Below are 14,862 nucleotides of genomic sequence, written 5' to 3'. Positions count from 1 at the left end.
CCCGGGTCCAAGCCGGCAAACCGAAACGTGGACAAAATTGGGACCCAAAAGGTGGTAACAATAAATTGGGATGGGCCTAACCATGATACCTTGACAAAATGGACTTTAGGTCTAACTCGACTTCAAAAATTAGCTCATAAGGTGAGGACTGTCCAAGACCATATAAAGAGCCCAGAAAATCCACATCCCATATCAGTGTGGGACTCTACAGTGACACTGCCAATATCTTCATGATGTAGTAGTTATAGTTACAGTTGTTGATCGCAATCCATCTATCCTTCTTTACACTTTTTTCATAAAAATTTCTCACCAAATTCCTGCATAAACTGGAAAGGTCATAGCTATATATCGTATTGGATTTTGAGAAAGGGGATAGATAACCTTTTTCTTTAAATTTCTCTATTGGATAATATTTTCAGTTATCTTAATGCCGTTTCTCAGCTATTTTTGCCTTTTTTCCCAGGAATACTATTTTTGAAGAAACGCAAAAAAGGAGGATATACATATTTGCTGATAGTGAAAATGTCACATCCTTTCAACACCTTTGCTCTCAAGATGAAAGTACACTGCAGGGATTGTGAAAAGAAACTGAAAAACGAGCTGCAAAACATTAAGGGTGTTCGTTCAGTAGAAATTGATCAAAAACTTGGGAAAGTAATCATCTCAGGCAAAGTAGACCCTGCAAAAATCCTAACAAAGCTTGAAAAGGTTGGGAGAGAAGCAGAATTCTGGTGTGAACAAGAACAGAGTCGTAAAGATATCACACGGTCGAAAGTGATTGATCCACTGAATGATCCTGACATTATGACACAACTGAAGCAATTTTCTGACCTTAGTGATGAAATTGTGGAGGTGAACAAAACTACTACGGTAACTTTCAAAGGGGAATCAAGAAATGGTGGCAACAAGACTGTGGAAATTACCACTATCACAAAAAATGTGAAAAAACATCAAGGTCAAGTGCTTACACATGATCATGATTGTTCACACAGTGGTGGTGGACTTTGTGCTGCTTCTTCATCATGTTGTGGTGGTCACTCTGCTATAAGACATGATCTTCATTATGGATGTTGCCAATATGGTAATAATACTAATTTGGGTCCTTGTTGTGCACATGGTAGAAACTCATGTTATTACCATAGGAAATATGGTAACAATTGTGCGCATAACAGAAACTCATGTTATAATTGTCATTGCCAATATGGTAATACTAGTTATGATTCTTGTTATGCAAATAGCAATTCAGGGCCAATATGGTCAAATGATATTATTCCCTCGGCTCCACCTATGCCAGATGACTACAATTATAAGGCATCACCATCACCATCACCATCACCATCGCCACCATCCTCGGCAAGGCCTCAACCCTATTACAGCTTCTTAAGCGACGAGAATGTGAATAGCTGCACAATCCTATGATTTCAGCTTGTTTTTATGTAATAAAAGAGAGGTATATGTAAATGTGTGCGCGTCTGCGTGCATGTGTGTTGAGTTGTCCCATATCGGTGGGATTTGAGGTCCTTGGTCTCTTTATATGGTCGGCGTGGGATAATACTGGGTATGTTGTTGTTGTGGTCTCTTTATATGGTCTTGGGTAATCCTCACCTCATAAGCTAGCTTTTAGGGTTGAGTTATGCCCAAGATCCATTTATCAATGTGTGTGTGTGTGTGTGTGAGAGAGAGAGAGAGAGAGAAGAGAAGAGAAGTGGAGTAGTTCATTTATATAATTACTTTTGTGTACCTACTTAGTTTGTAATTTTTGCTCCTTGTACCACTCTTTAACAGTTGCTTTCTTTTTCTCTGTTTTTTCCCCTTCTTGTGTTTGCTCTAACAATGGTCACAGAACATTGATTTCCACGGAAACAATTTGTTAGTTTTCCTCTCCTGCCAAATTTTTCAAGAGCATATAATTTTGGGCGCTATAGCTGTATGAACTCTCAAAGTTAATAGGGGGACGATCAATATTTAAACATGATTAAGACCCTTTTTCTAGTTTCTAAACAACTAATATTAGTGTGGGGCATGTCCATCAACCTAAGAACTCGGAGAAATGGAGACAAGAAACAAATGGGAGGAGCCAAATACATAATAGATGCTACCCCAAGTCAATCGTCTAGTCGAGATCTTCACTTACACAGTAGTAAAGCAAAGCCGACAAACGCTCAGACTTCAGTAACATCTACACATGCTAGTTTGCTAGATTCTTAAGCTCAATGTTCCTATTCCAGTATATTTTTCCCATGGGCTACTATACCACGTCTCTTACGTATAAATCACCTGGACCATGTTCTTAGTTCAATGTATATAGTAGTGGAACAACTTCCTTACATTTCGCTTTTGTTGCATTTGGAGATTGTGTAAATGAAAAAAAAACGAGTTCTATAATTTTCTTGAGTAATATTTATACACGGAAAATAGGGACACAGAACCCATCTAACCTGTAGATCCAGCAAAGAGGGATCACCAGAGCCTTGCACAGCTGAAATAGCCATTTATATCATGCTGGATACAAAAGCATCCTACATGGTCAGGTTGAAAGTGCTAATGGAAGAAGAAAAACAAGAAAGATAGTACATAAACGACAATTTACAAGCAATCAAGGTAAAAACGGTTAAGTTGGAACTTGGCAGGATTAAAAATTTGCATGCTTTAGCTTAGCCAAGTACTCTAATGATACAAACAGGAGAGTATCAAGAAGCACATCCCTTATATTGGATTTCACCATCAGAGTGAATGTAGCTCTGCGCCAGAATTTGGAGAAGGATGTTGCACGGGGACAGAGCCATCTTCATCCCGAGATTGTGTTAGTATGTCCTGTCCATGACAGAAAAGGCAACTTGCGATCATCACTTCGACTGAGCAATCACGGAAAAATTAATGGCAAAAAATATTGGCATGAAAGCTATCCTACAAATACTGAATATGTAATAATTATCTCTTAAAGTCGGAACAATGTATATCTATAAATTGCAAAAAAAAAAAAAAAAAAAAAAAAAAAAAAAAAAATATTGCTGCACCTCAAAAATTAGTGGTAATTTCAAATCCTGGAAACTTACAGCTTAAACCCAGACAAGCTAGACATGTGGGGCAGATGAATCATTGTCTAACCACTATGATGGAAAAATAAGCAATACCTGTGCTTGTAATAGCTGATTAGGTTGTTGATCTTGTGCCAAGGAATATGCCTGTGGTTGGGACATCCGGTAATATGGTTCCTTCAGATCAAGTTTTCCGGATGATGTTTGGAGCACATCTCCAACAGTAGCTATTCAAATTGATCAATGATATGTTAGATTCTCGAAGAAATCTATCAGCAAATTCGACTTCATGGGACAAAGAGACCAACAAGATACGATACAAATGCTACAAACGACAATGATAAAGACCTACCAGACAATGTTAGATAAATTGTGTAACTTTGTGCCTTATGGGCAACCAGGCGAAGGCTGCCAGTTATCTCCTGTCCTGGCATGACATAAAGTGGCTGTGCCAACACGCACCGAAGCTGATACCAGTGAGTTGTAGGTGCACCGGGAGCCGTGGTCAGCCACCTCGGTACAGTGCTGCAGAAAGAAATGATGCAATTTACTGCAAAATAGCAACAAGATCCACCGCCAAGGATGCAACAATAACAAAAGTTTACCTTCCATTAAAAAGTACATCAAACCAGCAAGCCAGCCCATGAATTCTAGTGCTAGCAGCAGATGTAAATCTCAATGGAATGTCAATTTCATATAGATCTTCTTCCTGTAATATATATGTAGAAAAAGATCATTTCACCCAGCAGTATGTTTCAAGAACTTCTGGCCAGAGACTGGTACAATGCAAGAATGTAGTTTGCTAAATGACCTTATTTTTCAACAAAAACCGTTGCCTCATATATGAGTAATTCCACCAGAGATAATTTTTCCCTATCAAACCCGACTCCACAAATAGAAACTTGTTCATGACAAGGAAGCATGTATATAATGGATACTAATCCGCAAAAGTAGAGGGAACAGCTAATTTATGCATATTGCTTCCAATAACTTTGTATATCTGTTGATTATGCTTTTCTTTTTTTGTGAAAAAGTGTTTATTTTTAAGAAAACTGTCTTAGATTCCTTAACATTGAATTTGTAGGATGCTCTTTACTCGTCGAGAAAAACATATAGTAAAAGCCTATAGAATAAAGGATGTTTCTATCAACTCTGATCTACGAACAACCTACAGAATGAAATTTCTGATAATACCTTTATCGAAATGAAGTTAATCACGTGAGATATTGCAGGAGCTACCAATAACCTCGGATCAAAAGCATCAACCACTGGCTGCAAAGAATATGAATATCCAAATTAAAGAAAGAATAAATTAGCTGTACTAACAATGTCTAAAGGGCAGTGTTATCAAAAGCGAAAAGCGCAAAAAAGCTCTAACGTCTGTTAGCGCTTTAAGCGCAAAGCACAAATAAAGCGTGGGCTTTAATGAAGAAAGGCGCAAATGGAGAAAAATTACAAATACGTATGTGTTGTCCAAGACTAATATCTATAAGCATGAATAACAAATATATGGACAAAGAAATTGAAAAAAATTTACGATAAAGTGAAATATCAATTGTTTAGTGTTGTGTCTTCCGGATTACGCTCGTTAGCAAGGAAAGTATGCCTTAGAGCCTTGATGACAATACTGAAGTGCCCGTTAAGCGAGGCGAAGCGCTCAACATGTTTTGAGCCTCTCTTCAGGGCTTAATCGCGCTTTAAGCGCGCCTTTGATAACACTGCTAAAGGGATGATGAGAAAACCAAGTATACCACAAACAGAGCCCTTCCTAATAATCAAAGCTACAAGTATTCCATCACAATTCTTTCCCGCTGATATTTCACTTTATTGCATTTGAAAGAGTGTACAGTTATTTTATTCATGCAACTGGTATAGACTATAGGACAGACCGATCAAATTAAATTAGCACCTTCTCACACCTTGGTAATGAACTACAGCAATACCTCTCTCTAACACCTATTCTCAAGTTTAGGAAACTAAATACATGACATTGGAGTGGGGGAAGGGGTAGGTTCAGTACATACAACTATGACTTTGACTATGAAATTCAACTTGGATGCTGAAAGATGCTTCTCAGTACAGTACATCAAATTAAGGAATATCAAAGTCCATCAATGGTTAAGAAATTATTCGAGCATAAACTTGTTTAGGTTCTCCCTTCTCTTTCTAAGAACTAAAAATTGTTCAACAATATAGGCATTTATGAAGAATTGTCTGAAATTCTGAAGGTCGAATTGTAAAATTTACAAGTTTAGCATAGACTGCACATTCACGATTTAAGTAACCAAACAACATTAAGACCATGGACAACACGGGACTATGGAAGTAAACAACTACGACTGTTTTAAATGCTTACTAAGTCAAAGTGAATAATTCAGAGGCCGAGTTAATAAATTCCTAATATGTATGAGATTGACCTGAGAAAAGTATCCTTCATATGCAGATCTCTGCAAGGGTGTCAAATCGACCCCAAAATAGCCCTGTTGCTGCCAAAAAATAGCCTGTATGACAAAGTTAAACCAAAATTAAACTCTTTTCACAATGAAACTGAACATAATCACTTATGTAAGATCCATCCCTATAAATAACATATAAGCCTTCAATTGATAATATTTTTAAACACTAACGCGAAAAAAAAAAAAAAAAAAAAAAAAAAAAAAAAAAAAGGACATTGAGATCTTTGTGAAAGAAACTCCTCTTCATATAGCACCCATCATCCTCTTCCAGAGGGGGAGAGACCCAGTTTAGAAAGAAACTGTCATAGAGGAGATACACCCAGAGAGCAAGAAGACAGTGATATGATCCAATGTACCTTGTTTGCAATTTCCATATACAAATATTCGTCACTGAATGGTGCCACGTGTATTCTACAAAATAAAGAGAAACATAAGCTGGAATTTGGAAAATTAACTCATATAAAAAACCACGGAGCAAAAGGAAAAACTGAAAAGGTTACATGCTAGTTTATGTATCACAAACTCAGGAGGGACTTGGGAGAAGTGCAAAATGTTTCTTTTAATAAAGAATTCGAAAGACATGTAAAAGCAATTGGAAAACAAAGGATAAGATCTTCTTTTCAGAGATTGGATTTGGGAGAGGGGCAGCAGCTTGGTTAACTGAATGGTATGACTATAAAATATGAAAAGCAGTGGACAGCTGCATTGAAGCATATTTGTGGACATCAGACTGAGAATTAAGCTTGAAAGCTCGTCTCAAGTATTAAAAAAAAGGAGAATAAAGTAGACAACTTGAGCTTCCCACGTTTTGCAAGTCAATGTTAGTTATATCATTGTACCCGACCTCGATTCACAGAAGGAGCAAGCTGATAGCTTGAGCTGGAAAAAAATAGTCTATGATACAAAAATCTATTAAAAGATGATTTGTCAAATGCCTGGTGGTAAAAAGGTAAAGCACCAGATTTGGGAAACAAGAATAAGAAACAAATAACCTCATAAGCAAACTACTTATCAAAAAGAAAAAAGAAAAAAAACCTCATAACCAAACTAGTAACTTCCTGAATGATTTGACAAGACAAGACTCCTCAGAATCAACTGTTGAGTGTTGAAAGAAAGAAATTACCTTCCTACTGTAGGAAACATTTTTCCATTTGGAACTAGAAATCGATCTCTTGCAATCACATAAGACTCTAGCATTCTTTCATTAACTAACAAAGTACCTGCAAAGTAAATTCAACGTATCACACACCCAGCAGGTTTAAACCTGTTTCATTTGGATAATCTCACAGGATTGTGGTTGGTTTGGATTCTAAGATAACATGCTTCGCCATATTTTCAAAGATTAATACCTTGAAATCTCTTCAGGATTCACGAAAATATAAAGGAATATTCTTTTATAACGAAAAATAAAAAAGGGAAACTTAATAGCACTCATAATACAAATAAAGCAAAAGTGTCCATGTATAAGAGACTTTCAAGCAGGTTTAGACCTGTTTCATTCGGATAATTTAATCACTGGATTGTGGTCAGTTTGGGTTTTGAGATAACATGCCTGCCATATCTTTAAGGATTAAAAGTTTAAAACCTTGAACTCTCTTGAAGAAAATACAAAAAGGACGTTTTTTATAATGAAAAATGTAATAAGTAAACTTAATAACACTCATAACACAAGGAAAGCAAAGCGTTTATTGTCACCAACAGATATGTGATAGTCCCTTCTTTTTTTCTTATTTCTTTTTTCTTTTGGGTTGGGGGAAGGGAGGATGGGATGGGGGATGCTGGGCGAATATTTCACTGCTATTTTACAGGAAATGAACAAGACATCCTCTTCTCAAGTCGTATATAACTTTAGCGACAGATATTCCGATGATTAAGAAAATTAATAAGTCTAAGTTTCAAAAGCAAAAGCATGAAATTCAGGATACTAAATATAATCAATTGATGGGTAAAGGCTACGAAAAGAGAACTATTATACATGGAAGAATTTCTAATTTCTGAAGGGCAAACTGCAAGAATATATCGTTTCAGTTAGTTATCAAATTCTGTTGCATGAATCTGCAGATGCATAATACTATAAAGGACATCATTTCATAGTCATTTCATATGCATCTGCTTTTTGCCGCTTGAAACTTTGAGCAAAATTTTATTTCTCAAGCAGAGAAAAGGACTAGCATATATAAGGACAGAAGTCGCTTAGAAACAGGGGTGTATCTCAGAAGAACCCAATGAAACAAATACTGAACAATGAGAACTCAAAAACGAATTTGGCTGCAGCCCAAAATGCAGTAGAAGTATTAAAATCAGTTTTCAACAAGCAAACTAGCAACGTAACATATTTCCATAGTGTATGTGTTCATCTTCATGAGAGTAGTAGAATTGTTCCTTGCACATAGGCACAACTTAATTCTCCCTGATCTTTTGTTTTCATAACATGTGCATAAGCAGTTATTGAAGATGCTGCTGCCGTGTTTTAGTATATTCTCCAGCTTTATGGTAGAGGCTTGAAACATGTAATACCTACAAGTTTCTTAAATTCCTTTCTCAAATAATCGATCAAATAATTTATACATATCCATACTAATGTTCAAAAGAACTTTAGCTGTCAACCAGGGGATTTACTACATTTTTTAACAAAACATGCAGCATTGTCAAAGTATGCCCTCACATAACTCTGTCACATAAGCTTCATACTCCGTCAAAATAGATAAGCTTACCCATTGGCTCAGAGATTAAGATATCGGCTTTCCCAGGTAACTCTACTTCTTCAACCTTTCCTTTGATTACCTAATCATTCATTGAAAAGAGAAATCCGATAAACAAGGAGCAACCTTAGCAGCCAAGATACAGAAGGAATATATTGTAAGACTCTTTTGAAAGTCACCAGAATGAGGAAATGTATACTTACGGTAATTCTCTCACTCAACGATGGGTTTCCTGCAATAAGCTTTTTAGCATATTCGGCCATTTCAGATGCCTCTATGGCATAAACATGTTTTGCACCAGCCTGAGAGGGTTTTTGTCGAAGAAGAGAAGGGACGGAAGAAAAAAATACAATGTACAAATATCAGTGGAAGTCACTAAGCTATGGTTCATATCATTCAATGAAACCACATAAACTTCATTGGTGCAAAAAGATAACCTGAGCTGCAAATAATGACAAAATACCACTACCAGCTCCAACATCAACCACCACACGACCAAGAAAGTCAGCACGGTTCTCAATTACAGCAGCGTAATAGGTTCCTGCAAGTTTCATATTTACCATGTCAGCCTTCCCATTATTGGATTTAGAATGTTGAGCTCCTCCATGCAAAAGGGCAACAGTTTGCAAAACATTCTAGGGAAAAGGGAGTGTGTAAGCCTCTCATGAAACTAGACGAGCCTCGGTGAGAAATAAGTACGCATTTGGGTAATATTTGAGTTGAAGCTGAAAGAAGAACATTTTCAGGTGAAGTTTAAAGAAGTTTGCGCATGTTGAAGTTGGTGCTTTGACATGAACTTCACTTGGTAAACAGTTTGTGAAAGTTAAGATTTGATAAACTATACTTGACTAACACCTTCAGATACTAATTTAACACTTTATTTGACTATCAATTGATATTTCACTTGAAACACAAAACACCATGGCCAAACAGGTTTAAATAGCCCCAGGTCATGACACAGAAAAGACCAAAGTTCAGAACATTACCTGTCCTTACAAAATCCTGCAACATATTTTGCTGATGCAATAGTTGCCCGTAGTAATGAAAATACATTTTAGCAGAAGATGCCTCTATTTTGTCATCAAATTTACTTTTCGAAGTTGATACTACTCCATTTGGCAGAGGAGACCCTGAAAGAAAGACTTACAGAAGTTACAATTATTATTCTTCTCCTTTTGGGGATAAGTTACAATAATTCGTGGCAGCATTGTTTATCAAGTTTAGATTCAGAATTCCAGGCCTAGTGCTGCTCGTGGAATGAATCATGAGTTCAATATCTTAAGACTCATCGCGCAGTATTTAGCTCCACAGAGTAGCTGAAACATCCAGACAAAATATAAAAAAATATATGTTCTTAAATGCAGCAATCTAGAAGCTCACTCATGCACCAAAATGGGCAACTAACACACTACATTCTAACTTTTTGACAACAAATGTATCGCTTTCTTTATCAGTAAGAAATTACTGTTCTGTATATTTCATAACTAAGAAAGGATAAACATTGATTACACGTAAAAGAATAGGTATATACAGATTCCCTAACTTCCTATTAACCAAAAGAGACCCGCCATTTAACTTTTTCGGGTAAAAGTTATGACTCAAAACTAATGTCACCGAGTAGGACAAATTTAAGGAAAGTGATACCCAAATTCAAGAAAATATCAATAATGGGTGGACTATCAGTACTAAGATCACGTGGGTAATAGACAATGATGATAGCACTAATGCTAACAAATTAAATGGCTTATAATGCCTCTGCTAAAATGTCAAAAAAGTGACTAATAGTCTATCTAATTCATTCAATACATCTAAATTTTCAATAATATCTCAAAAAAAATCTCAATAAAATCTTCATTCTGCTAACAAGTGACCTCGTATAGTGTAAAAGAAATTTCAAAATTACAAAAACTTATTTTCGTCTGGAAAAAAATAAAAAGCAACAGAAACCGCAGTTATAAATGAAGAGCAGTTAAAGCATAAATTCTTTCAACAACAGTTCAACAGTAAGCTGGTCAAACATTTCTTTTTTAAATAACACCTCAATAGTAAGTTGGTCAAATGTTCATAACTTAGTATCCATAAATCAAAGCTTATCATACAGAAAATAAGAATGCAATTAAAGCTTATTACATAGAAATTGATAAGGTAATCAGAAAAAAATCTCCTTCTAAAGCACACTCACTAACTATCCTTGAAGTACTCAATATATATCTTACTCCACATTTATCAAGAACCAAAACTGCATCAGGTATCAAATAACTTTAACCACCCAAAAAAAGCAGAGAGAGAGAGCGAGAGAGTCATTACTAGCATCTCAGTCAGAATCAAGAACAATTGGAGCAAATAATGAAAAGAGTGTGATTGTACTCCACAAGTTGTACCGACTAACTTTTAGAGTAATAACAGACATGTCAAAACAGACCTTGAACAACCACTTCTGTCTTCCATTGCTCGAATGCACAATGGAAGGCCCTACTTTCCTCCTCGTTTTTAAATTGAATGGAGATTCCCCTGGAATAGGCTTTCTGATTCAAAAGACCAAAGTCAATGCCACAGGACATTAATATGACGGCAACAAACTACACAAATTTAAACCCAATGAAAATATAAATGAGTTGCACCTTTAACTTTCCCCATAAATAACAGTAAAATACACACATACATTTACATACTGACACTTGTTTTCAATATGAAGATTGACATCAATATTATGATTAACGCAAGTGTGCCCAGTTTCATGTTTTCAGCTATACGTAGAGTTGGACTTAAAGGAGCATGAAGCTGGTAAACCTTTAGCGGACAATCTATTAATGCTACTCCAATCATGTAGCTAATATTTATGCCAATCAACCAAGAAACTAGTGCGAACAGGTATCTCTAGAAATACATATGCAGCATTCAACAATGAAAATTGTCATATCCGTAAATGGTATGATATCTCCAGAAATCCTCCTCGTGTGAACAGGATTTAAAAGCATTCTAGATTAATAGCAGCTTGAACAACTAGTCTGTCCAAACATCAATATTGTACGCTATCAACAGGTACCTCCTTATTGGCTTCAGAAGCTTCAGATATGCACAGAGACTCTGCAGGTCCTAGCTTGAATAACTGGAAATACAAAAGCAGAACCAAAAGTAAGATACTGCCCCTATTCAAGCGCAGGCAGCAGACAAGTTCCCAAGGAAAATCAGTAAAAATATCATCTTTTCTGTCTTCTCCTCCATTTGTTCAATTTTCTGCCAAGCCAATACCACAGATAAACTCATGTAATCACATGTCATTCTCTTTTGTTGCTAGAGACCATGAGAGAAAATGTACAAAACATGATAGCCGGTGGCTCTCCGCCACTATCACTAAAAGAGGTTCCACTGAATCCCCTCCGCCGGAAAATTGTGCTCTGTATATAGGTGAAATTTCTTTTTTATATGTGTATATATTAATTGTTGAATTCCTTAAACATAAAAGAGCACTTTTTTTACTCCCCTTGATGAAATTCCTGCATCCACCACTAATGATAGCCCAAAGAAACTATCCAAAAATGCAAGCACTCTTCACATGTAACTAACTAGATATGGATTGAGAGTAGTAAATATTTATTCGTGCACGGTGCTTACACTAATAAAGTTAAATTGTTTGGTTTGGTGTAAACACTGGGTGCGAGCAAGTGTTTACCAGTACTCCTGCATCCATTACGAGTACATAAGTGTGGACTTAGAACAAATATAAATTTAATATAAAAACAACTTCAACTATTTATAGTACAGTGGGTCCAACTATGCAACTAAAAACTAAATTTACATTTGATAAGTAAAAGAAAAATGCATAAAACATGAAAAGCAAAATACTACCAAATTAATCATAATTTCTAACTATCTCATAACACGCGAATTTCAGTTTACACATGAAAATAAGATTTTATATATGTAAATTTAAATACATGCCTGTGAAGTTCGAAGATCGAACGCAATGTCGGCACTTGATTCAAACTCCTGACAAAATCGGAGCTCCGGAACTCCAGAACCCGACCCGAAACGAGCAAAAACCGGTTGAGATTTACAAAACGAAGTGTCTGATGAAGAAGCTGAAACCTCCGCAATGGATAAAACCTCAAATTGACTCTCTTTCGGCTTAGAAACCTCCATTAACGCCAAATTTTCGAATTATTGTCTAATTATGAATTATATTATAATTATATTGCTCATATGAAAAGTGAAGTAGGGTTTTTTCCGAGTGGAGAGTGGAAAGCTGTTGGAGTGGGAAGTGAAGTGGGGTGTTAAAAGAGGCGCTAATAAGATTCTGCTTATATAAAGGTGTTTGATGATTCAGTGTGGACGGTGACAGGGGGAATATTGTACAACTGGTGATCTTTGAATAATTATTGAGACGTTTGATTTGACTTCCAGTAGGACCATTTGATGTAATGTACTAGTAGTTTCATATATAATATTGGAGTCCGGAACCCAATTGTTGTTTTTTGAACTCAAAGTACATTAATAAGTGTAAAAAAAAAAATTACTTTTCTATATATAACGTTCAAATACAAGACGATATACTTTAACGGTAACTTTTGTCGTTAAGTTATAGCGTCTTGTATTTGGACGATATATATACTGACGATTTGACTGACACGTATAGCGTGCTGTGTTTTTACGCTATACACATAGCGTAAAATTACAGCACGCTATACCCCTAAATATAAAATCTCCTTCGTCTTCTTCCCCGACCAGAACGAGCCCTCCCCCCATTTTTTTTACTTCAATCTTGTTTCTGGTCCCTCCCTCATGTAAGGAATCTCCCTTGAATGAAACAGCACTTGGGACTCGTACACTCTTCGTCTAGGGGGGTTGAGCATACTCTCTTGTCAAATCAAGTCCTTCATTCTCATCCTCCTCATCCCCATCCTCGCGAGGAAAGGGTGTCTCGTCTCCAGATTCATCAGCATTGTTGTCGTAATCACTGTTCTCTTCCTCACTTTGTGCATCTGCTAGATCCCGATTTAATACGTTGTCTTCGGGCAATTGAGTGAGTACATTTGGTTCAACTTGCTCGTTTTCACTGCACAATCAACAAAATAATAAGATACTGAATTTAATAAATACTTTCCATATAGTTGTATCACTTCACTTACAAGTCGTTATGTGATGAAATTTCGTGATGGACATTTTCATTTAGGTGATGACTAACGGATGGACCACCATGATCCAACACATAATTTGTAAAATTCATATCCGGCCGGTACCCCCTGTTAAATGTATGAGCGTTAATACAAATTCAATACAACAAAAATGTACATCGTAACACAAAGGAAAATTGAAGTTTACCACTCGTCTTGTGAATTATGTAAAGCAGGCAGTGATAAGTTTAAATCAAGGAAAACTCTTTCATCCGGAACTTGTCCAGCAAAAACTGCTCCAGAATAACCACCCGATGACTGGGGGGGTTATCCGGAAGCTGTCCGGCAACCTCATTGTTGGGAACGTCTTCGACCTTGACGTACATATCCAACATTTTGATTACAAGAAATTCCCGGTATTCATCCAGAGTCCTCAGAAAATCCCTCAAAGTTTCATCATCGTAGATGTTTAACTCCGAGTAAAAAGCAGCCCCTTGCGGAGTGACGGAATACGGATATCTTTCGGTTACTTTAAGTATCACTGAACGTTTCCTCACACTCATTTTTTTGCATAACAACGATATCAATTTATCGTACTCCATTATAAGTGGTAATTTAACATGACCCTGTGGAGATAAACTATACCTCACAGAGTTATTCTCCATCAAAACCTCACCCCCCTACATGAAACTCTTATTCTACGCTCTTCAGACATTACGAAAAAATGCTTAAGAATGAGAGTTAGAATTTTTTGTGAATGAATTTTCCTAAAATCCTAACCACTTTATATAGGAAATGGCTAGCCCGGGATATGGAAATTTTTTGATGTATAGCGTTCTTTGAATACACGTTATACACATCAAAATTATTGTTATGTTAGTTAACTTATTGGTGGGTCCATAATCAGGGGTATAGTGTGTTGTAATTTTACGCTATATATATAGCGTCCAAATACAAGACGCTATAACTTAACGACAAAATTTACCGTTAAAATATAGCGTCTTGTATTTGAACTTTATATATAGAAAGGTAACTCTCTTTTTTTACACTTATTTTCGTCGTACTTGTCAAAAAGAACCATATTTAGGTTCTGGACTCTATAATATTGGCATAAAATTTACTAATAGCAATACAGTAGTACTTATTTGGTTATCTTTTGTCTGGCCATCTCCAACCTTACTCCATTTCCCCATTATGGGGCAATTTTTGGGTAATAAAGCTCCAACCCTCCCCCATTCTGGCCCCCAAAACGGGAATAAATAGTGTTCTCTCAAATATGGGGGTACACTATTCATCTCTCCCATTACTATTCGTGTATATTTTATTATTTAATTTTTTAATTTATATCTTTATATATACCTAATTATGTTTATGTAATATCTTTATAATATTAATTTTACATCTTAACTTTGGCGTATAATTTTGATAAATTAATTTTCGTGCATTTTTTATTTTTATGTAAAATTGTAAGTTAATTTTATTATAAGTTATAATTGTACAAAAAATATATAATCATCTCAAAAAATGAATGGTGCGAATATAAAATATTAGA

General features: G+C 36.0%; 2 protein-coding genes across 2 annotated transcripts in view; one reads left to right on the top strand and one right to left on the bottom strand.

Annotated features, from left to right (window-relative positions):
* Positions 1-1,811, top strand: part of LOC109225550 — a 13,729-nt gene extending 11,918 nt beyond the window's left edge. The window contains exon 2 of the mRNA XM_019390255.1: positions 464-1,811. Coding sequence (XP_019245800.1) covers positions 523-1,419 — 897 coding nt within the window. The 5' untranslated portion in view covers positions 464-522 and the 3' untranslated portion in view covers positions 1,420-1,811. The remainder of the gene's footprint in view (positions 1-463) is intronic.
* On the bottom strand, positions 2,360-12,487 carry LOC109225549 (probable histone-arginine methyltransferase 1.3). The gene is made up of 15 exons (XM_019390254.1): positions 12,139-12,487; positions 11,243-11,305; positions 10,619-10,721; positions 9,183-9,326; positions 8,634-8,737; positions 8,400-8,498; positions 8,209-8,278; positions 6,618-6,714; positions 5,851-5,905; positions 5,456-5,539; positions 4,233-4,310; positions 3,644-3,747; positions 3,391-3,563; positions 3,135-3,265; positions 2,360-2,814 (listed from the first exon to the last, which is right to left on the bottom strand). Exons 1-15 carry the CDS (start codon positions 12,337-12,339, stop codon positions 2,725-2,727), a joined length of 1,596 nt encoding a protein of 531 aa, XP_019245799.1. The 5' UTR covers positions 12,340-12,487; the 3' UTR covers positions 2,360-2,724.

The sequence above is a fragment of the Nicotiana attenuata genome, chromosome 5 (assembly GCF_001879085.1).
Source record: "Nicotiana attenuata strain UT chromosome 5, NIATTr2, whole genome shotgun sequence".
Lineage (NCBI taxonomy): Eukaryota > Viridiplantae > Streptophyta > Magnoliopsida > Solanales > Solanaceae > Nicotiana > Nicotiana attenuata.
This window is presented reverse-complemented; position numbering and strand designations above follow the sequence as displayed.

What these genes read in the sequence shown, in the direction of transcription:
- LOC109225549 (XM_019390254.1), bottom strand. Translation starts at nt 12,339, where the DNA reads ATGGAGGTTTCTAAGCCGAAAGAGAGTCAATTTGAGGTTTTATCCATT. An exon ending in CTTCTGAAGCCAATAAGGAG is followed by an intron (nt 10,722 to 11,242) that starts GTACCTGTTGAT and finishes CTTTTGAATCAG; the next exon opens with AAAGCCTATTCCAGGGGAAT. An exon ending in GATGTACTTTTTAATGGAAG is followed by an intron (nt 3,564 to 3,643) that starts GTAAACTTTTGT and finishes TTCTTTCTGCAG; the next exon opens with CACTGTACCGAGGTGGCTGA.